Source organism: Poecilia mexicana, unplaced genomic scaffold (genome assembly GCF_051168715.1).
Source record: "Poecilia mexicana isolate PSO_F unplaced genomic scaffold, ASM5116871v1 scaffold_5, whole genome shotgun sequence".
NCBI lineage: Eukaryota > Metazoa > Chordata > Actinopteri > Cyprinodontiformes > Poeciliidae > Poecilia > Poecilia mexicana.
This window is the reverse complement of record NW_028263374.1, coordinates 15,927,457-15,947,335: the sequence shown is the minus strand read 5'-3', so window position 1 is coordinate 15,947,335 and position 19,879 is coordinate 15,927,457. Positions and strand designations below refer to the sequence as shown.

Below are 19,879 nucleotides of genomic sequence, written 5' to 3'. Positions count from 1 at the left end.
TAAATAGTTTTCATCCTGACCAAAATCCACAGTGGAAATATTACATCACTAATTTATGTCATGATTAAATACAACAATAAAGCTCCATGAAGTGAGCAGCTAAATCTTAATCAAATAAGATAAACCTTTTTATCTAACAGATCAGAGCAAACACATCAACCTGATTCCAGCTAAAATAAGAAAAAAACACCTTACCTCGTGTAAGTTCTTTTATCTGATAAAAAGTGAAAATGAAAAGAGGAATTGAAAACACAGTCAGCACATGATATGTGTGAAGAGAAGTACTTTTATGATGTGTTTTTACTCTCGAGCGAAAATAAAAAATCTAAATAAATTGACATGACCTGAACTATTACTTTATCAAAATGTTGCAGCATTATTTTAAAGCATATAAAAATGTAATATTGGAAAGAATTAAACAAAAAATGTAAAGTCTGACATTGATCTCAATCACCTGGATGCTATAATCAGAAATTCATATCATCATGGATGCCATATATTTACATGGATGTCATATATTTTAGTGTTTTTAACTTTTTTTAACTGCTTTTTTCCAGGTTCAGATTTTATAATTCAGTGAATTATAAAATCAAGATGTGCAAACATTTACACATATTGTACATATAGAGGTCAAAATTTTACATAGCAGTTTAAATATAAACATGAACATGAACTGATATTTGAACCTTAACCACACAGTTTGTAGCCTTTACTAACTTTCTCAGAAATTCTCTCTGAACAATTTACTTATAGATTCTTATTTCCTGAAACTCCCAGATTTGGTAGAGTTTCAAACTGCATAGTTTATGTATAAAGTTAGAAACAAACTATTACCAGAAAATATTCAAAAATTCACTGATAGAGTTGGGGGATATGAATCAACTTCAGAACTTTGAATGTTCAAACAACAATGAAAATAATGTGCATTTCTGTCACTGGAGTGAAGATTTGGAATAAACTGACTAAAGAGCCGAAGCAAAGTCCAAGCAGGAGGTACTTTAAGAAAAGGCTCAAAATAGTTATTATTCAAAAGTATAAGGATGAACAGGGGTGATGAATTTGGCTGGGAATTACTGTCAGCCAAGTAATTTAAACTTGTTGGTTTCAAGATGTATAAATTGTTTTCAAACATAGAAACACATCATCAGTAAGATGAAGGCCTCAGCAGGATTATTCTTCAAAAACAGTTTGGCTGAATCGTTGTCTTATTAAAACACCAACGTGTGTTTATGTTTCTGGACCAAATTTTCCCTCTCTAATGAAAGCAAATGAGTCCATCAGAAACAATAAAAAAACACTAAAAACTTTGACTTTTTAGCTAAAAACTCGTGACCACCAAGACCATCTCTGGCCTTTTACTTAAAGGGCATCAACCAGGAAGCCTCCCTCTGCTCCAAAACTGAAAGCTCAACTGAGATGTGCAGCTGTGACAAACCAAATACTCTCTGGAGAAAAGGTTTTCTGATTAGATGAGTAGTGAGCTTTGTGGCCATATTGACCAGAAGTATTTCTGGAGACGTTAAGGTTAGGCTTCCAGGCCTGAGCTCTCCATGCCAACTAACATGATAGAGGCGTTATTGTGCTAAAGTGGATGCATAACTGAAATGGAGGGGAAAAAAGCACCAAATTCATAAACTTCTTCACTAATCAACACATCAAAACTGCTGTCAGGGGAACATTAGGCTTTAGGTAAGCGCCACAACAATCAACCAATTTCAATTACCTCTACTATTTGATAAAAAATAATCAAACATGCATCAAGAAACAATCCAACATCTTGGCCAGGGCTAAAGTGTAACAGCATGTATAGTTTTGATCTTTAGATAAAATCCACAAAAAACTAAAGCTTAGGCTGTCAAATGTGTTGTTTGACATATAATTCTTTATCAGCATTTTGAACTAATATGACATTTATGTCCATGACGAGTAGAAACTGCATGAATGTCAGATATGAAACTGAATGATGTAAGGTGTCAAAATGGATGGGAAGTTTAAAGCCACAGAAACACGACGTGTTCACAGGCGTCTCTACTCACCACTTCTCCATCTGGAACAGAGAAGTCCCACAAGTAAAGCGACTCCCACAACTGCTCCAAAACCAAGTACAGCCACATACATCCATTTAGTTTTGTCAGATTTTGTCTGATCTGCTGCTGGGGAAACAAAAACCACAGTGAGTCAAGTCTCACTTCCTTAATGGTCAAAACAAAACATTACAGACACGACATCTTAGTACAACAAGCTTCATCTGGAAGCACAAAGTAAAAGATGTCATAGCAACCTGAGGTAGTTCAAACTATGGAAAGCATAATTTATAGAAAGAAGTTATTGTTAGAAACAAACTGATCTTGCATTCACAAATGTTGCTCTGCATGTGCATTAAGCAAAATTTCCTAAGTTAAATATAACACTGATGTCATGCTGAAAACAGAAGGAATCCTGTATGATTTTGTGTCACATAATAGGAAAGAAAAATAATACACAACATTTTATTGCATTTTGTGGCCAGGAATCAAGTAATCTGACACTAATCTAACTCAACAGCAATTCTTTGCCATTTCCTAGAGATAAAAATCATATAAAAGAATTATTTCCCTCATTTAGCTTGTATGTAATTGCTTTTGCAAAGAGATTAGATAGTTAGGAGGAACAGGCCAAAATTACAACAACCTATTGTAGGAAGTTTGTGGAAGGAAACCAATAATGTTTCTCAAAACTAAATTAGTGTGAGTTCAGTTCTATCAAGTACTAATGCAAGAAAACCTCCGACTTTCTAAGTGATATACTTCTTCATTATTCTGGAAAAAAAAATAGGGTAACACTTTATTTGAAGGGGGGTTAATTAGACTGACATGACACTTTCATAAACATGACATAACACCTGTCATGAACATCAATAAACCTTCATGAATATTTATGACTGTTGTCATAAAGCGTCATTCTGTAAATTATGACACTTTTAATACAAAGTTGACATTATTCAAAATGTCTTTGTTATGACAACTTGACATTAACCAAGAAATCATCACTGATATAAATTTGTTATAAAAGTATTACTGATTGCACTTTAAAAATCAGGTAACTTTATGTTATTAAAGGTAAAGTTTAAACAGTAATGATTTATTGGTTAATGTCAAGATATCATAACAAAGACATTTTGAATAATGTCAACTTTGTATTAAAAGTGTCATAATTTACCGAATGACGCTTTATGACAACAGTCATAAATATTCATGAAGGCTTATTCATGTTCATGACAGGTGTTATGTCAGTCTTATTCAACCCCCTTCAAATAAAGTGTTACCGAAAAAAGTATCAGAATCATTAAACATTTTCATAACATGATCTAAGTGGATGAACTGACCTGGTGTCTTTGATGTTGATAAAGTAGAAACTGAGCCTACAGTGTTGACTGTGGCTCTTCCACTTGGATCTGAAGAAAATAAAGAAAAACAAAACATGTATCTTCGATATTAGATGTGTATGATGATCTAAACACTTATATGTGACAGAAAAGCAAAAAACATAAGAAATCTGTAAGGAGAAAAATACTTTTTCTCTGCTATATTCCTGTGTAGGCCGTAGCAAAGTGTAATGCACACAGCAACTGTTACATGTTAATGTTTTCAAAAGAGAAAAAAAGTATCAGAATCATTAAACATTTTCATAACATGATCCAAGTGGATGAACTGACCTGATGTCGTTGATGTTGATAAAGTAGAAACTGAGCCTGAAGTTTTGACTGTGGTTCTTCCACTTCGATCTGAAGAAAATAAAGAAAAACAAAACATTTATCTTTGATATTAAATGTGTGTGATGATCTAAACATTTAGGACTGAAGAAGTCTTGTAAGGAGGAAAACACTTTTTCTTTGCAATATTTCTGTATACAGCAATTGTTGTGTGTTAATGATTTCAAAAGAGAAAAAAGTATCAGAATCATTAAACATTTTCATAACATGATCCAAGTGGATGAACTGACCTGGTGTCTTTGATGTTGAGAAAGTAGAAACTGAGCCTAAAGTTTTGACTGTGGTTCTTTCACTTGGATCTGAAGAAAATAAAGAAAAACAAAACATGTATCTTTGATATTAAATGTGTGTGATGATCTAAACATTTAGGACTGAAGAAATCTTGTAAGGAGGAAAACACTTTTTCTTTGCAATATTTCTGTATACAGCAATTGTTGTGTGTTAATGATTTCAAAAGAGAAAAAAGTATCAGAATCATTAAACATTTTCATAACATGATCCAAGTGGATGAACTGACCTGTTGTCTTTGATGTTGAGAAAGTAGAAACTGAGCCTGAAGTTTTGACTGTGGTTCTTTCACTTGGATCTGAAGAAAATAAAGTAAAACAAAACATTTTTCATGAATAACATTTTTCAAAGGTTGAAGCTGACGATGTTTCAGAAGTTTTGACTGACCTGTCGGAGCAAATAATGTAGTTTTGACTGATGCTGGGGGAGGAGAAGATGGACTTTCTGTTTTCACTGTTGTCCTAAATGTTTCACCTGATGGATAAAGACAAGGCAGCTAGAAAATACAATTATATGTGTTTAATAATGTCTGGTCTTGGTGTTAGAAAGCAGATATCATCTGCAGTCACTCTGACTGTTGTTACTCTCTGAGATGTGGTTGAATCTGTTTCCTGAACATCTGGAATTATAGAGAATAATGAGCATTTAAAGACTTTCACATGTATGTGATAAATATAAACGTGTGATACTGTTAAGGAAGAATTTCTAAAATAGTTAACTTTGGAAAAAAAGTTGGCTCTCTCTCTCTTCCTTTAGATCCCAGGTCCTCTCGGCAGGCCACGTGTGGCCACAAGGAAAACAACAATGCGTGTTGACATCACAGAATTACAGAATTTAATCCAATATAAGACAATGCATAAACTTAGAAGTAAGACAATGCACAAACTTACACCAGAAACTGCAGAACAACGGAGACATACATTCATTTACCTGACATAAATGGAAAAGAAAGAAAAAAGAAAAGCAAAGACGTGGAAAGACATCTTTGGAGAATTGCAAGGGCAAATCTGATTTGTTACTTCTGTGTAGAAAGTTTTATCCTCTTGTATTTAATTTATTCAAATAAGGCGTATCTTTGCTCATCCAACCAGGAGCTATCTCTGACCCTCTCTCAAGCCAGAAACCCCTGCCGTGTTTACGGCCTTTCACAGATGAGTGTGAAAAGCTACAACTTCCACTGTATTGTTTTTCCCACAGACAAAAGGCAGTTCAAACGATCCTAGCAAACCATCTGCTGTAACTACAAGTAAAATAAAGGTCAATAGGCCAGAATAAGTTACTAATTTCAAAACCACAATTAGGCCATTTGAATCAAGACATGTTAAGTTTTAAAACTAGCTTATTTTAAATTTATTTTCTCAACAATACCAAACTAATTAATATGTCAAAGATGAAACTATATGAAGATGAAAATATATGAAGAAAACTGACAGACATGAATATGTTTTATATTTAGAGAACAAAGAAGAGGAACAGTTTTTAACTCACTCTGGATGGAGACTGAAGTCGTGTCACTGTGTGGAGACTGATGCGTTCCTCCACCTGGACTCTTCACATTGTAATAACATTTTAGTTCAACCTCAGCAGGTGAAGTTTGAAATGTCATCATCAGGAGCTCACTTCCTGTCAGTGTCTGCTCACAGGAAATGCTTTTGGACATCTTTGATTTTATGAAATATAAAGAACAATTCTCCACAGAAACCGATGAAGGAGTCCCACAGTTCACTGTGACTGAGTCTGTCTCTGTCATCTGCTGTGGATTCACAGTCAGTTTAGGTGGAGGAACTGAAAACATAAACAAGATTAAATAGTTTAACATCATAATAATCTGTAATAGTTCATCACAGCTGTTTTTACTCACGCTGTATGATGATGGTGAGCAGGTTACTCTTTGGAGATGGATATAAATTCAGGTAAAAACATGTTACATCAATGTTAGCTGGTGAACTTTGTTTGGTTGAAGACAGAAGATCAGCTCCTGTCAACGTCTTCAGACAAGAATGTTTTTGGGCCATTTTTTCTCTCCCAAAGTTGAAAAAACAATCAGTCACAGGAAAAGATGGTGGAGGCTGACAGTTTAACGTGACTGAGTCTGACTGTGTGATCACCAGAGGATTCACTGTCAGTGACGGAGGAGGAAGATCTGAAAATAAGAGTAAAGAAAAGCAGAAACAAACAGGTAAAAGTTAAATACATGATGGATGTCCAGTAAGTTCATAATCAATGTTGCTACAATCTTTGATAACCAGATCACTCACTGTTTATGGTGATGGTTGTTGGTTCACTGTCTGATGATGGGACATTGAGAGCATCATTCTTTTTAATGTAGGAACATTTAACTTTGACATCAGCTGGTGATCTTCTGTTTAACTTCCTCAGCATCTCAGATCCTGTCAGTGTTTTCACACAGGAGGCGTCTGAAGACATCTTGTTGTTTTCAATGTAGAAATCACACCGAGACACAGAAACATTTGGTGGAGCCGAACAGTTTAATGTGACTGAGTAGGTTTCTCTCATCACAAGTCGATCCACCGTTAGGTGAGGTTGAGGAAGAGCTGAAAGTTCAAAACGTGTTTAGGTTTCAACTTTTATTAACAAATCATAAAGGAGATATTTTATGTAAAACAGAGACATTTCACTGAATCAAACCTTCAGCTTTGGCTTCATGAGACAAATCTGTAGAAAATGAGATAAAATTTGTGTCTTTTCTGACTGGGAATTATGATAAACAGTTTGTTACCAAAATAGCAGAAAATAAATAAAAACTCACACTTTATACTAAAGAAGAAATCAACGATAATGACAATAAAAATAAACTAAACTTACTGAGGAGGATGAAGATCAGCAGCTGTAAAGCCATGATGAAGCACTGAATGTCTTCGTCTTGTAACTTTTACCTACATTTGGTTTCAGAAGTTGCTGTTAAAAAAAGCCACATGATCAGTAGAGGATCCTCCTACTGACCACAGGAACAAAACCCACATGATGAATAGTTCTTTAGTATTTAGACTCTACGTGTGTGCATGTATGTATATACAAGCATGCAAATAGATAAAACTTACACAGGAAAACTCAATATTTAATCTCACAGACAGGTTTCAGATCACAAATTTAAAAATAGTGAAATGCATCAATAAAACTAACTGCATTACTTTGTGTGATTCAGTCTTATATGAACCAGTCACTATTTGAACTGGGTGAAGACGGATGCTGTCAGCAACATGTTGATGTTTTTATTATCTGTTGCTGTTCTCACCTCTTCCCAGCCTTTAGCATATTGTCTGCTTCACATCAGCCTCAAACACAAAGTGAGTCAGATTTTCTGCTCCAGATTAATTTCAAATAAAGCATATTTCCTAAATCTTTCCCAGATACTTTGGTTGTTCTGCAGTTGTTTACTTGATTGCATGTATCAGACCAGATGATGTAATCAAAGGTTCAGTTTCTCTATAAGCTCAATGTTGATGTTCCTGTAAACAGGCCTAACATGAATAAAACACACAGCAGAATGAAAACAAATGAAAAATGTATTTTTATAGGAAAATATTTGGAACTGATAACATGATTCACAAGAAATAAACTCAACAAGGTAAGTAACCATTAAAAAAACTAACAAAACACTGACCAGTATATCTCAGGATTATGGAGAACAAACATATAAACACAATAAAACATGTAATCTAAAAGGCTGAGTTACTTTTTCAAGTCAAAAACTAAAATAAAAAATCTTCTAATTTATTTATTCTCTTAACAAATCTGGTAGCAGTAGAAATGGTTCCTAAATATAATCCCCAAAAACACTCATAAAATAAAGATGTAACACACAAAATGCAATGTCATTACATTCTCCTTCTATTCATGATGGTTTTTACATTTTGTATTATTATTATTGTTGAGCAAATTACATCTTATTCCATCTGGCATTTTTAACAGATCATATGTTCTTTTTTTATTAAAACATCTAAAATCATGGTTTATGTTATGCAGTGAATTCAACTAACTTTGTTTTTAAAATGCTGTTATGATATTCACAAAGGGACATTCATTTAAAAATACAGATTTACAAATTACACAAGATAAAACAATAACTAATATTATACATGACTTTAATTTACAGTCAGACTTCCTGTGGTTCAGTTGGATGAGGTTCTGCTGTTCAGTCGTCACTCTGTGAAAACAAAGAAACATTTTTAAACTCTTATTCAGTTTTGTTTTTACAAACTGACATATTAAACTGGTATTGTTAAACTTTAATATTGTTACTTTTAAACTTAAGAAAACATGTGATTTATTTATACCTTAGCAAATGTCAGTTTCTACAGAAACATTTCAACCGTTTTCAGCAGAACAGCGCCACCAAGTGGCCAAACTACCAATCAGTAACCATTACACTTCATTCACAGAGACAAACTCAGCTCACCAGAGTTACAGCAGCAGCGCTGCAGGATCGTCACATCCTGCCTGTAAATGTTTTAATAGATGTTTGAGGGAAGCAGGAGGACAGTCTCCACTGAGACAGAATAACTCTGTGATTCATCATTTTAGCAGAAGCAGATATTTAACAAACCGTCTCTGTTGTTCAAACTGGACATCTGGATCTGCTCCTCTGGAAAATGACCAACAGGAAAAATCACACATTGATAGAAATGCCGTCTGGTAGAGACATTAAAACACAATTTATTGTTGATGAGCAGCAAACTTTTTGTTTTATTTACCTGAATCTTCATCTTTTGATCTGTGGCAGCAGACAAGAATTAATTTGTTGTGTTTTAGATAAAATGGACATAAAAATGTCTGAAAATGATTTTTATCTATGGTGAAGTTTACACTCAAACCAGCAACATAAACCCAAATCATCATCTCTGAAAATTCAGGCTTGACACTTGTAATGAGGTTTTATTCTCATAATAACCTGAGTTTAGTTTAAAAAATAAAAATAAAAAGTCACATTGGCAATAACCTCAGGTATTTTTACTGTAGTTCAGTCGGATGTAGCTTTGCTAACCTAAGCTGTGAGGCCACATTCATTTTTCTTTGTTAACTATAATATCAGAAGATGAAAGCATTAAAACCAATAACCTTCCTGCAGGGAGCCATTAGATAATATTTAAAATAGAAGCAGAGGCACACAGAAAACATTTAACTGATATTTTAATAGTGTGGCTGTTGATTTTTAAACTTCTTCATTGTGAAATTAACATTTTTATTGCTACTGGACTTAAACAGGACTTCTTGTGTCCATATCCAAGACAATGTAAACCATAAAAATAACTGAGATTTTCAGAAGGCATCAAACATTTATGCAACAATATTTAGAAAATATGTTTTCCTACCTTTTTGAAAAACATTTCCCTAGAATAAAAAGACAAATAACAGAAATATTATTTTTTTTGTACTGTGCCAAATAATTTGTTTAATGTAGTTATTATTTAAGTAGATGTAGATGTAACTTGTACATGAAAAGGTATTTAAATTGAACAGTTAGTGCTATATAGTATTATGTTTCCATTCTTACCCAATCTGCTTGTACAACATTTCAGAGTCAATCCAAAAAGGACTAAAGATGTAATTCCAACTGCAATGAACCTCAAGATCATCATCACTGCATGAAGAGACAAAACAAGTTCAGCACTTATTTTATAAATAATCACATCTTCATAATTAAGTAATATTTAAATATTACAGGACACTAAAGTTGTTCCGTATGTCTTTAATATTTCTTGTTTCTTTTAGGATGTGAACTGTTTATTTTTATGGTATCCATTGTGAAGCTCAAATAATTTATTTGTTTCCAACTATTGATAAAAAGGTGACTTTTAGATTCATAGAAATAAAGTTGTTACATCCTGATGTAATAAAAACTGTTGTTCAGAGTCAGATCCTACCAGTGGACACTGGGAAAGCTGGGACGACAGTCTGGGATGTTGTCCAGTCTTTCTGGACGGGGGTCAAAGGTTGTGTGAGCAAATCTGACTCACTTACATCGGTTCTGTCTGGAGGAATGAAAACCCAAAACCATTCAACTCAAGTTATATAGTTTAAAAGGCATATATGTTAAATAATAAATTATGTATATGAACTTCTCCAGAGAAAGTAATAAAAGATGTTCATAATAATACAGTGTTTAATGTTTGGTTTTTAGCAATGGGAGGTATTTTAGAAAATCCTAACTCACAAAGAGAAATTAAGTCTAATGTAAAATCAGGTAGAGAGAGGTTTGCAGTCCATGTAAACATCTGGTTTTAAATATCTATATTAAAATTTGTGTGATGCTCTAAACATTTAGTCAAGACAGAAAAGCAAAAAACAGAAATCTGTAAGAGGAAAAATACTTTTTCACTGCTATATTAATGTGTAAACTATAGCAAAGTGTAACACATACAGCAGCTTTTAAGTGTTAATGTTATTAAAAGAAAAAGTATCAAAATCATTAAACATTTTCATAACATGATCCAAGTGGATGAACTGACCTGGTGTCTTTGATGTTGAGAAAGTAGAAACTGAGCCTGAAGTTTTGACTGTGGTTCTTTCACTTGGATCTGAAGAAAAGAAAGTAAAACAAAACATTTTTCATAAATTTCATGTTCAAAGGTTGAAGCTGACGATGTTTCAGAAGTTTTGACTGACCTGTTGGAGCAAATAATGTAGTTTTGACTGATGCTGGGGGAGGAGAAAATGGACTTTCTGTTTTCACTGTTGTCCTAAATGTTTCACCTGATGGATAAAGACAAGGCAGCTAGAAAATACAATTATATGTGTTTAATAATGTCTGGTCTTGGTGTTAGAAAGCAGATATTACCTGCAGTCACACTGACAGTCGTTACTCTCTGAGATGTGGTCGAATCTGTTTCCTGAACTTCTGCATTTACGTTTAAACATTTACGTGACAAATAAAAATGTGTGATACCAAAATTACATGACCCTTGTTTTCTGTCAACGGTCAGAAAACAAAACTTTATAAAGCTGAAATTATATTAACAAAACATAATTGACAGACTAACATATATTTTACATTTAAAGGTAATTGATCATAGAGAGAGTTTTTAACTCACTCTGGATGGAGACTGAAGTCGTGTCACTGTGTGGAGACTGATGCGTTCCTCCACCTGGACTCTTCACATTGTAATAACATTTTAGTTCAACCTCAGCAGGTGAAGTTTGAAATGTCATCATCAGGAGCTCACTTCCTGTCAGTGTCTGCTCACAGGAAATGCTTTTGGATATCTTTGATTTTATGAAATATAAAGAACAATTCTCCACAGAAACAGATGAAGGAGTCCCACAGTTCACTGTGACTGAGTCTGTCTCTGTGATCTGCTGAGGATTCACAGTCAGTTCAGGTGGAGGAACTGAAAACATAAACAAGATTAAATAGTTTAACATCACAGTGATCTGTAATAGTTCATCACAGCTGTTTTTACTCACGCTGTATGATGATGGTGAGCAGGTTACTCTTTTGAGATGGATATGAATTCAGGTAAAAACATGTTACATCAATGTTAGCTGGTGAACTTTGTTTGGTTAAAGACAGAAGATCAACTCCTGTCAACGTCTTCAGACAAGAAAATCTTTGTGGCATTTTTTCTCTCCCAATGTAAAAATAACAATCTCTCACAGGAACAGATGGTGGAGGCTGACAGTTTAACATGACTGAGTCTGACTTTGTGATCACCAGAGGATTCACTGTCAGTGACGGAGGAGGAAGATCTGAAAATATGAACACAGTAAAGTTACACATATGATGGATGTCTAGCACAGCCATATTACAATAATCTTCCTCAACAGAAACTCAGATCAGAATAAGATCCCCTATTAAATTAGGCTGAATATCTGTTTACTCACTGTTAATGGTGATCACTGTTGATGCACTGCCTAATGATTGAGCTCCATCCTTTAAAGTGTAGACACATTTAACTTTGGCATCAGCTGGTGATCTTCTATTTAACATCCTCAGCATCTCAGATCCTGTCAGTGTTTTCACACAGGAGGCGTCTGAAGACATCTTGTTGTTTTCAATGTAGAAATCACACCGAGACACAGAAACATGTGGTGGAGCCGAACAGCTTAATGTGACTGAGTCGGTTTCTGTCATCAGAAGTCGATCCACCGTTAGGTGAGGTTGAGGAAGAGCTGAAAGTTGATTTTCAAAATAGTTGATTAAACAATAATATAGTAAAAACAGTAAAATTTATATTAACACTGACCTTCAGCTTTGGTCCCATAAAGGGAATCTGATAAATAAAATGTTGAAAAGGAGACAAAGAAGCACCAAGATTTAAACATGAGAATATTTGCCTTGCTTGATGGCAAAGTGCTTTGGATCATTTCAATAATAAAGTAATTTACTGCAGGATAAAGAAATCTATACTCACTGAAGAGGATGAAGAACAACAGCTGTGCAGCCATGATGATGCCATTGATGCACTGATACAGACGTGTTCCTGTTTCAACTTTCACCCACATTAGGTTTCAAAAGCTGTTTCAAGAAAAACGTCCACATAATCTGAAATGGACACTCCTACTGACCATAGTGGCACAATCCAGACATCAATCCAATTGTGGTTTGGGCTGAAGAACTGAAAGTTTAGAGATATTCATGAACCACTTGGCCACATGCACATGAGCAGTAAGAGTCATTAGACGTGGAGCAACAATGTTTGCTTAATTTCTATTCGTTTTGGCAACGTTTAACTAGATTTTACTGTTTAACCCTCCTGCAGTTTTAGCTTGACGCTCAGGAAGAGGGCAGCAGATGTCACGGTCAGCCAACCGGTTTACCGTCTGCTCCTCAGAAACCACAAAAAACAATAACCTTTTACACAATTTCCAGATGTACTATGCTTTTCTCAGTTTTTTTCTCCTAATAACCCAAATTATTGCTGTTAATATTTGACTGTAACTTTACAAATGGGCAGCAGGCTAACACACGGGGAGCCGATTCAACTGATCACTTGTTCAGGAAATAAATGACAGATAAATTTAGGATGTTCAGATTAAAACTCAAAACTCAAAATGGTTATGTATTAATGTTATTTACAATTATTGTTGTCATTGGCAGCCATACTGAAAATTGTCACTGTCTATAAGTTAAATCAATCAATCCTTTATTTATGGATCATTTTCATATTCTAAGGTCAAATATAAAATATTAAGAGGCTTGTATATTGGTTTTCAACTTTTCTTTAAAGTTCTTTAAATTCAAGATGTAGATTAAATTGTATTATAAAAATATTCCATCTGAGCTGCTGGTCATCTTCTACATGACCAGGATTCATCGGAGCCTGTCTGTCCATCACTGTGTTATTTGATTCGTCCATAAAACAAGAGAGGACCAAACTGCAATGAACAATAAAGTCTGCATCAGACCTCAGGACACAAAGTGTTTAATCAAGACTATTTAGATTAAAAAAAACGCAACAAGAAACAAACAGAACAAGATTTAATGATTGTCTAAATGTCCAGTTAAAAAGGCTGCCTAATTATAGTACAGGAAAGTTAAAATATTCTGAACAAACAGACTGCAAGAGTCTATTTGCTCATACAAATTATCAGACAGAGGTCAAAACTAAATAAAAATGTATTTATTAAGCACATTAAAAGCAATTTATTCTGACCAAGGTGCTCTACAAAGACACAGAAAGAAAGGTTGCCCTCATAAAATATGAGAAATCTCTGAAATAAACAGGTTGTGCTCTCTAAGCAGTGGCGGTTTAGAGTCCTCTGTCCTACACGCTTGAATTAAAAGGCAAAACTGCCTCACTGACATGCAGTCAAGCTGCACAGAGCTCTGCTGATGAGCTAATATTGGAGCCAGATGTGATGAAGCAGAGAGACGTCTAAAGGTTGCAGAACTCCGGCCGTTTGGGACTGGAGCCCGCCGCTCTACACCCCGTCACCGGTAGATAATGGAGGGGGGATGGTGTAGTACACACTGTCCACGTCAGGCTGGAAAACAAAAACACCAGGATGTTTTTACATTTATAACATTTACACACAAGTTAAGTTCACAAACATAATTTTGTTTTTGTGATCATTTTTTCGTACGTCTTCAGCTGAAGAATCTTCAAAGGTAGATTTATCAGAATCTGGAAAAGTAGAAAATACAACATGAGTCAGTATCAGGTTTGACTGTTCACTTTCTCTGATTATGAAGAACAAATCTGTCATTTCTGTAGCTATAAAAACAGCATAAATTACTTTTAGGAAATATTTTCTTGTAAATTGTATTTTAAATAAACTTCAAGTGGGAATCAAACTAAAGAAACTCACCTGTAGACCAGTCAGCAGCAGGTGCAGATGTGACATTACAGTAGACGGTGTCTCTTTGTAACTTGAAACAACAGAAAAGATATCAGTGGAAAATAAACAAAAAATGCAACATAATGCAATGTGAATGATGCAAAAACCATTTATTTACCATCTCTGTGTTATCATTCATCTGTACAGACTGATCTACAACAGAGATTAACATGATTGATAAAACTGTAAAGACTAAATACAAGTTAATAGGACAAACAGTAGATATTTCAAGATCCTAGTTGTGTATTACCTGCAATGTTGGTTTGTTTTCTATGCAAAAATAAAAAAGAAACAGATTTATTTAGTCAATTATAACACTAAGCAGCAAAGCAAAATCAGATTTGGACAAATTAAGAGTTTATTCCCTGACATGTGAGCATTTCAGAGAAAACTAAATGCAAAACCTTCTGATTTCTGAGGTCAAATTTACTTTAAAAACCCCCATTAAAATATGAATTAATTTTAAAGATAAAAATAGATCTAGCCATTAAGAAAGCTTTTAAACATCCATAAATTAAAGCAATATTAAGGAGGCCCACAGATCCACAAAGTCAGATAAACCAGTAACTTTATATTTCTCTCTGAGCTATCATAAACAGATTTATGTTTATTTATCAGAACCTGAATTTGATAAAAGAACAATAATAGAAAGTCTTACCTCTTCTGTGATTCATTTTCTGTACAAATAAAATGTAAACTGAATCAGATGACTTAGTTGTATTTAACCATTCACACACCACAACTCAAGACTTCAAATTCTGTTTCTATGCTGCTAAACATCCCTAATTTAATATTTAAAAAGCTTGTGTTCAGCAACACAATCTAAGTGTCTCTGCTCTAAATCTTATTTCTTAGGAACATCTTTAAACTCTAATCAAATATATTATATCTGTAGTACGTCACTGTAAGAGGTTTGATTTGATATTGGATTTTATTTGTATTTCTCAGCAGAGCCCCAGACAGAAACTTTTTAACGTCCTTTATTAAACAAAAGTTTCAGTGTTTCTCACCAGTCCTCCGTCTGGCTCTGAAACACGCTGCCACCATCAGAATGAAGATCACAATCACTCCACCCACAGCTGGCGTGATTATTAAAGCCTTCATGTCTGTTTCAAAGGTCAGAAAGTTTCACTTTGACTTTCAAACCACAATCACTTCCTGCTGCTGCAGCTTTCATCATCCGACTTCAAGTCTCAAAAATCTGTCAGCTAAGATTTTACTAAGATTTACATAAATAACAAAAACAAAAATATTAAATCAATTAGTGATTCAAGTGGAAAATAACTAAACTACAGACGACTATTATTCATATTACAACGCAGAGTGATGCACACAGCAGAAACCATCCAGAAAACATGAGCTTCTTTAAATTCAAGAGGTTATAAACCTTGAAATAGTCTAATATCTCACTGATATCAAAAAGCTGCATTTTAAAAAATACAAAACAAGGATAAAACAAAATAGACTATTTTAATACCGACAGTAAAACAAGAATCTCACCTATATTTTTGCCTTTAGCTTCATGATTTCCTGCTTTTTCTGTAATGGCCGCCACTTTATAACTGGAAGTGACACTTGAAGACACTAAAACAGAGATGAGATCAAATTAATATTTTAATGACATGTACACCAGATGACACCTGCTTTTTAGAAACATCTTGAGAAGACATGTTTCTTTCTCTTTTTTCATTTAAAAATAAATTAAGTTCTGTGGTCGATCAAATGTCCTGTTAAAAACATATTTGTGTTCAAATACAGGTCAAATAATGCATGGTTTTCCCAATTAAATACAAAATATAAAGATCTATAAAGCATGACATGGGGTTATATTCAGAATATGGCTCTCTCCTCTAACTGGGGGATTTCTGAAGACAACTGATCACAGGATTATATTTAAAAGTATTGATTAGTCAAGATTTAAATGCAAATGCATAGCACTTATTGGGTTCTATCTGTAAATAATATTCAAACTCATGGTAAAAAAAAGATACAGTGTCCTGTTCTTCTATAGCTCTTTGTTTAATCTAGACAAGACACTGGACACCACATTCATCCATTCATTCATTGATGGTGGTAAACTACATTTTCAGCCATAGCTGAAATTGCTTTTACTAACTCTTTACTCCTGCGACCTGCTGAAAACCAGCACATTGAGATGTTGACATTGTGATCTCAGATTATGACAGTTTTCTAAAATATATTTAATTGTTACCCTTGGTGGTGGGAAACTCTGAGTCCACTGAGCCTGTGGTCCTTGTAGATTTTGTTGTCGTCGTCATGATCTCAGTAACTTTTCCTTCCACAACACCTACAAATAGAAAACAGGTTCTCAGTTTTAAGTTTAAATAGAATCCCTATAATATTTTTGTAAAACTGGCTGCAGAATTTGTCCTATTAGCTCTCTGCACTAAGAAGCGTAATTTTAGTAATTTTACTAAGAATGTGTAAAAATGCATTCCTTAGAATGTACTAGGAGATCCAAACAATATGTTTTTGAGAAGATATTGGATTTTTGTTAATTTTCAGGGGGCTTTTTTCATTAATTTTCTTAAGGACTTTGACTTATCAGAGAGTTTTAACCCTTGATTCAGTGTGACATGGTGAAGAGACACGTATAACTGCATCCATTCTGTTTCCTCAGTTGTTTTGAAAAGCTGTATGTCTTTTGTTTTTATTTTGGTTTATTCAACGTTTTATATTGTTTTCATTTCTCCGACCTGAGAGAAAAATTATTACTGTCATGTAGTAAGTCTAAAAGAAGCTTGTTCAGACTGGTGCATGACTGTATTTTCAAACAAACAATGCGGCTAAAATTAATAATTTTATACTTATAATTATTTTTAAGCCCGTCTGTACATGTGGGTCATGCTGGTCAAGCAAGACTGACCCTGAAGGCTCCAGCTCGTAACTTATGGGACTTAAATGATCTACATATTGGTGCCAGATCCTCACACTGCACCTTGAGGGTGGCTTCATTAAAAACAAAAACATCTATTTTTATAGTATTTACTGTATTAATGTCATGTTTGACTCACCACTGAAGCTGTATGGATCACTACGAGGTGACAAACTTTCCCTGTCACCTTTCAGCCTATAGTCACAGCTGGCCTCCTTTTGTTGAACCAAATGAAGATGCTTCTGTAGTTCATTTTCTCGAATGACAGTCCGACAGAACCACTGATTGGTTTCTGAGCTCCTCGTCGTCCATATTGCTTTTGTTTCAGCTGGATGACTTGATTCTCCAAAGTACAGGTTACATGTTGCATCAGGTTTTACGGATTCAGGCAGGAAGCAAAGGAAGAGAGCGTACAAACCTTTAAAATGGTGTACACTCAGCTGTGGTTTTAGATCTACAGAAGAAGAAATTTGTGTAAAATAAAACATATGTTGTGGCAGTAAACCAGAGCTGATAACTTTTCCTGTCAAACTTTGAGAAGTTTTTATAAATTTTTCAAAAATGAAGAGGTCTGACCTTGTTTGACTTGAACCTCGTGAAAAGAACCTGTTTGAAAGAAAAATGTAACACAAAACTTATGTATCTATACTGAAAAGCTTTATCTATAAACATAGAATTAACTCGTACATTATAAAGTCAAAATTAAATATTGTGACTTTCAAACAGCATATTATTCTCTGAATAAACTGCACAACTGAAGCGCAAAGCCAGTAACAACAAACAAAGTGAACATGTATTTATCAGTGAAAATGTTCTGATGTTGAGAGAATGCAGGAACATTAACTTACCCAAAAGAATGATAAAAACCAGGCATCCCATCATGGTGAAGGCAGATTTAAGATGTTCATAACCTTTGAGAGAAGATAAGTGTCTGACTGCATGAACGAGGAAGATCAGAAGAACTCAAAGATACAACCCACAAATTCGACCGACAGGCGAAAAACAGTTTCACTCCAAAAGCAACATCAAGACAGATTTTAGTGCAAATGGACTCAGAGACAAATACTTTAATTTTTGCTAATATCCCCTGATTGATTATCATGACCATTTGTTACATTTCAATGGTAATGTTAGGCTGAAGGTGTTGACCATTAGGCGTTCTTGTCAAAGCATCTTATTTATCGTTATATTATGAATTAGCGTTCATTAATAAACTATTATTCTTCACTGTCTGTGAGTCCAAGCATCTCTTTAGCCCTGATAAAATTCAAGGCAGTTGACTTTACACGTTGTACAATGTTTTTGTGACAAAGAATCTTCAGAAATTTGATGAAATAAAGACATTAACACAGAAGCAGCGTGACAAAGTTTGATACGATCATTTGCTGTTTCTCTGAGGTGAAGATTGCATCTCATGCTGTGCAGCTTTGTTTGTACACATCAAAGAACCTTCAGTGTAAGCGCCATTTCAGCCAAAATTAAATAAATAAATAAATGAGTGAAATAAATAAAAAATGTGTTAAATAAATAATTTAGCTTTTTCATTAAACCAATTTTTCATTTATTAATTTTTCATATTATCAATTTCCCAATTTCTCTTTTTCATTTATCTATTTTTACGATGTACAGTCAAGTCTGCTCCTTATAGTTGGATCACAGCTGGTAGCTACAAAGGCGTCCCGAACCTTCAATCGTAAGCCAACTTCAGCGGCCGCTTCGTCCAAACTATAAAACCCCCGAAGGTGAAGCTCTGAGTCCATGAGAGCCGCCAGCTGAAACATGTTCTGTCTGAGCGGTCACGCGGAAAATAAAGTCAGGAGTAATAACAATATTTTCTAATGAAGTTAATGAGCTTCAGCTTATTGATAACACGTTAGTAGGTCGCCATCTTTCTTGAACCAAAGTACAGGTGACGCTAACCAACCAATTGGGGAAGGTGTAGCCTGATGACGTGCCTCTCATCATTTGCATTTATTTTTTTCTAAGTTTTGCGGGGAAATAGAATGTGATGAAAAAGAAAATAAGGAAATACTAAATGAATAAGGGGAATTGGAAAATGGGAAAATAAAAAAAATTTCAAACAAATGTTAAATGAAAAATAGATAAAAGAAAATGGGTAAATAAAAAAGGGATATATGAGAAATTGATTAATGAAACTGGGAAATAGAAAATCAGGTTAATGGAAAAAGGAAATTGAAAAATGGTTAAATTAACAAATAGATTAATGAAAAATGGGTAAATAGATAAAGGGATAAATGAAAAATAGGCAAATGAAAAATAGATAAATGAAAAATAGATAAAAGAGAAATTGAGAAATAGATAATATGAAAAATAAATAAATGAAAACATTTGCTTGATGAAAAAGGGAAACTGAAAAGTGGTTAAATGAGAAATAGATTAATGAAAAATGGGTAAATGGATAAAGGGACAAATGAAAAATAGATAAATGAAAAAGAGAAATTGGGAAATTGATAATATGAAAAATAAATAAATGAAAAATTGGTTTAATGAAAAAGCTAAATTATTTATTTAACAAATTTTTTATTTATTTCATTCATTTTCTTCATTTTTTGATTTATTTTATTCATTTTTTATTTATTTCACTCATTTATTTATTTATTTAATTTTGGCTGAAATGGCGCTTA

The 19,879-nt window shown here is 33.9% G+C and overlaps 4 protein-coding genes across 4 annotated transcripts in view; all 4 read right to left on the bottom strand.

The window, feature by feature from the left end:
- Nucleotides 1-3,431, bottom strand: part of LOC106918053 (uncharacterized) — a 5,820-nt gene extending 2,389 nt beyond the window's left edge. Inside the window, exons 1-3 of the mRNA XM_088005629.1 lie at nucleotides 3,365-3,431; nucleotides 2,037-2,150; nucleotides 196-214 (exon numbers count right to left, since the gene is read on the bottom strand). Coding sequence (XP_087861755.1) covers nucleotides 196-214; nucleotides 2,037-2,118 — 101 coding nt within the window. The 5' untranslated portion in view covers nucleotides 2,119-2,150; nucleotides 3,365-3,431. The remainder of the gene's footprint in view (nucleotides 1-195; nucleotides 215-2,036; nucleotides 2,151-3,364) is intronic.
- Nucleotides 3,432-5,402: 1,971 nt separating this feature from the next.
- Nucleotides 5,403-6,916, bottom strand: LOC148159668 (uncharacterized). The gene is made up of 5 exons (XM_088005628.1): nucleotides 6,866-6,916; nucleotides 6,689-6,715; nucleotides 6,298-6,594; nucleotides 5,901-6,182; nucleotides 5,403-5,824 (listed from the first exon to the last, which is right to left on the bottom strand). Exons 1-5 carry the CDS (start codon nucleotides 6,897-6,899, stop codon nucleotides 5,436-5,438), a joined length of 1,029 nt encoding a protein of 342 aa, XP_087861754.1. The 5' UTR covers nucleotides 6,900-6,916; the 3' UTR covers nucleotides 5,403-5,435.
- Nucleotides 6,917-7,548: 632 nt separating this feature from the next.
- LOC106918055 (uncharacterized) lies at nucleotides 7,549-12,502 on the bottom strand. The gene is made up of 14 exons (XM_088005976.1): nucleotides 12,412-12,502; nucleotides 12,244-12,270; nucleotides 11,882-12,169; nucleotides 11,465-11,746; nucleotides 11,092-11,388; nucleotides 10,839-10,898; nucleotides 10,667-10,753; nucleotides 10,510-10,578; nucleotides 9,925-10,032; nucleotides 9,555-9,641; nucleotides 9,373-9,391; nucleotides 8,755-8,774; nucleotides 8,460-8,645; nucleotides 7,549-8,207 (listed from the first exon to the last, which is right to left on the bottom strand). The coding sequence occupies exons 1-13, from the start codon at nucleotides 12,500-12,502 to the stop codon at nucleotides 8,581-8,583; spliced, it is 1,500 nt and encodes a 499-aa protein (XP_087862102.1). The 3' UTR covers nucleotides 7,549-8,207; nucleotides 8,460-8,580.
- Nucleotides 12,503-13,406: 904 nt separating this feature from the next.
- Nucleotides 13,407-16,475, bottom strand: LOC106918040 (uncharacterized). Its single transcript, XM_088005627.1, has 8 exons — nucleotides 15,839-16,475; nucleotides 15,349-15,444; nucleotides 14,997-15,015; nucleotides 14,589-14,608; nucleotides 14,457-14,491; nucleotides 14,309-14,369; nucleotides 14,084-14,124; nucleotides 13,407-13,984 (listed from the first exon to the last, which is right to left on the bottom strand). Exons 2-8 carry the CDS (start codon nucleotides 15,440-15,442, stop codon nucleotides 13,922-13,924), a joined length of 333 nt encoding a protein of 110 aa, XP_087861753.1. The 5' UTR covers nucleotides 15,443-15,444; nucleotides 15,839-16,475; the 3' UTR covers nucleotides 13,407-13,921.
- Nucleotides 16,476-19,879: the final 3,404 nt, after the last annotated feature.

Coding starts and splice junctions, on each gene's coding strand:
- LOC148159668 (XM_088005628.1), bottom strand. CDS start 6,899: ATGGCTTTACAGCTGCTGATCTTCATCCTCCTCA. Junction 6,183..6,297: donor AACAACCATCACCATAAACA/GTGAGTGATCTG, acceptor TCTTATTTTCAG/ATCTTCCTCCTCCGTCACTG. Junction 5,825..5,900: donor GCTCACCATCATCATACAGC/GTGAGTAAAAAC, acceptor TTATGTTTTCAG/TTCCTCCACCTAAACTGACT.
- LOC106918055 (XM_088005976.1), bottom strand. CDS start 12,502: ATGTGGGTGAAAGTTGAAACAGGAACACGTCTGTATCAGTGCATCAAT. Junction 9,642..9,924: donor AGCTTTCCCAGTGTCCACTG/GTAGGATCTGAC, acceptor CTCTTCATGCAG/TGATGATGATCTTGAGGTTC. Junction 8,646..8,754: donor ATCAAAAGATGAAGATTCAG/GTAAATAAAACA, acceptor GTCATTTTCCAG/AGGAGCAGATCCAGATGTCC.
- LOC106918040 (XM_088005627.1), bottom strand. CDS start 15,442: ATGAAGGCTTTAATAATCACGCCAGCTGTGGGTGGAGTGATTGTGATC. Junction 14,370..14,456: donor TGAATGATAACACAGAGATG/GTAAATAAATGG, acceptor TGTTGTTTCAAG/TTACAAAGAGACACCGTCTA. Junction 13,985..14,083: donor AAGATTCTTCAGCTGAAGAC/GTACGAAAAAAT, acceptor TTTGTTTTCCAG/CCTGACGTGGACAGTGTGTA.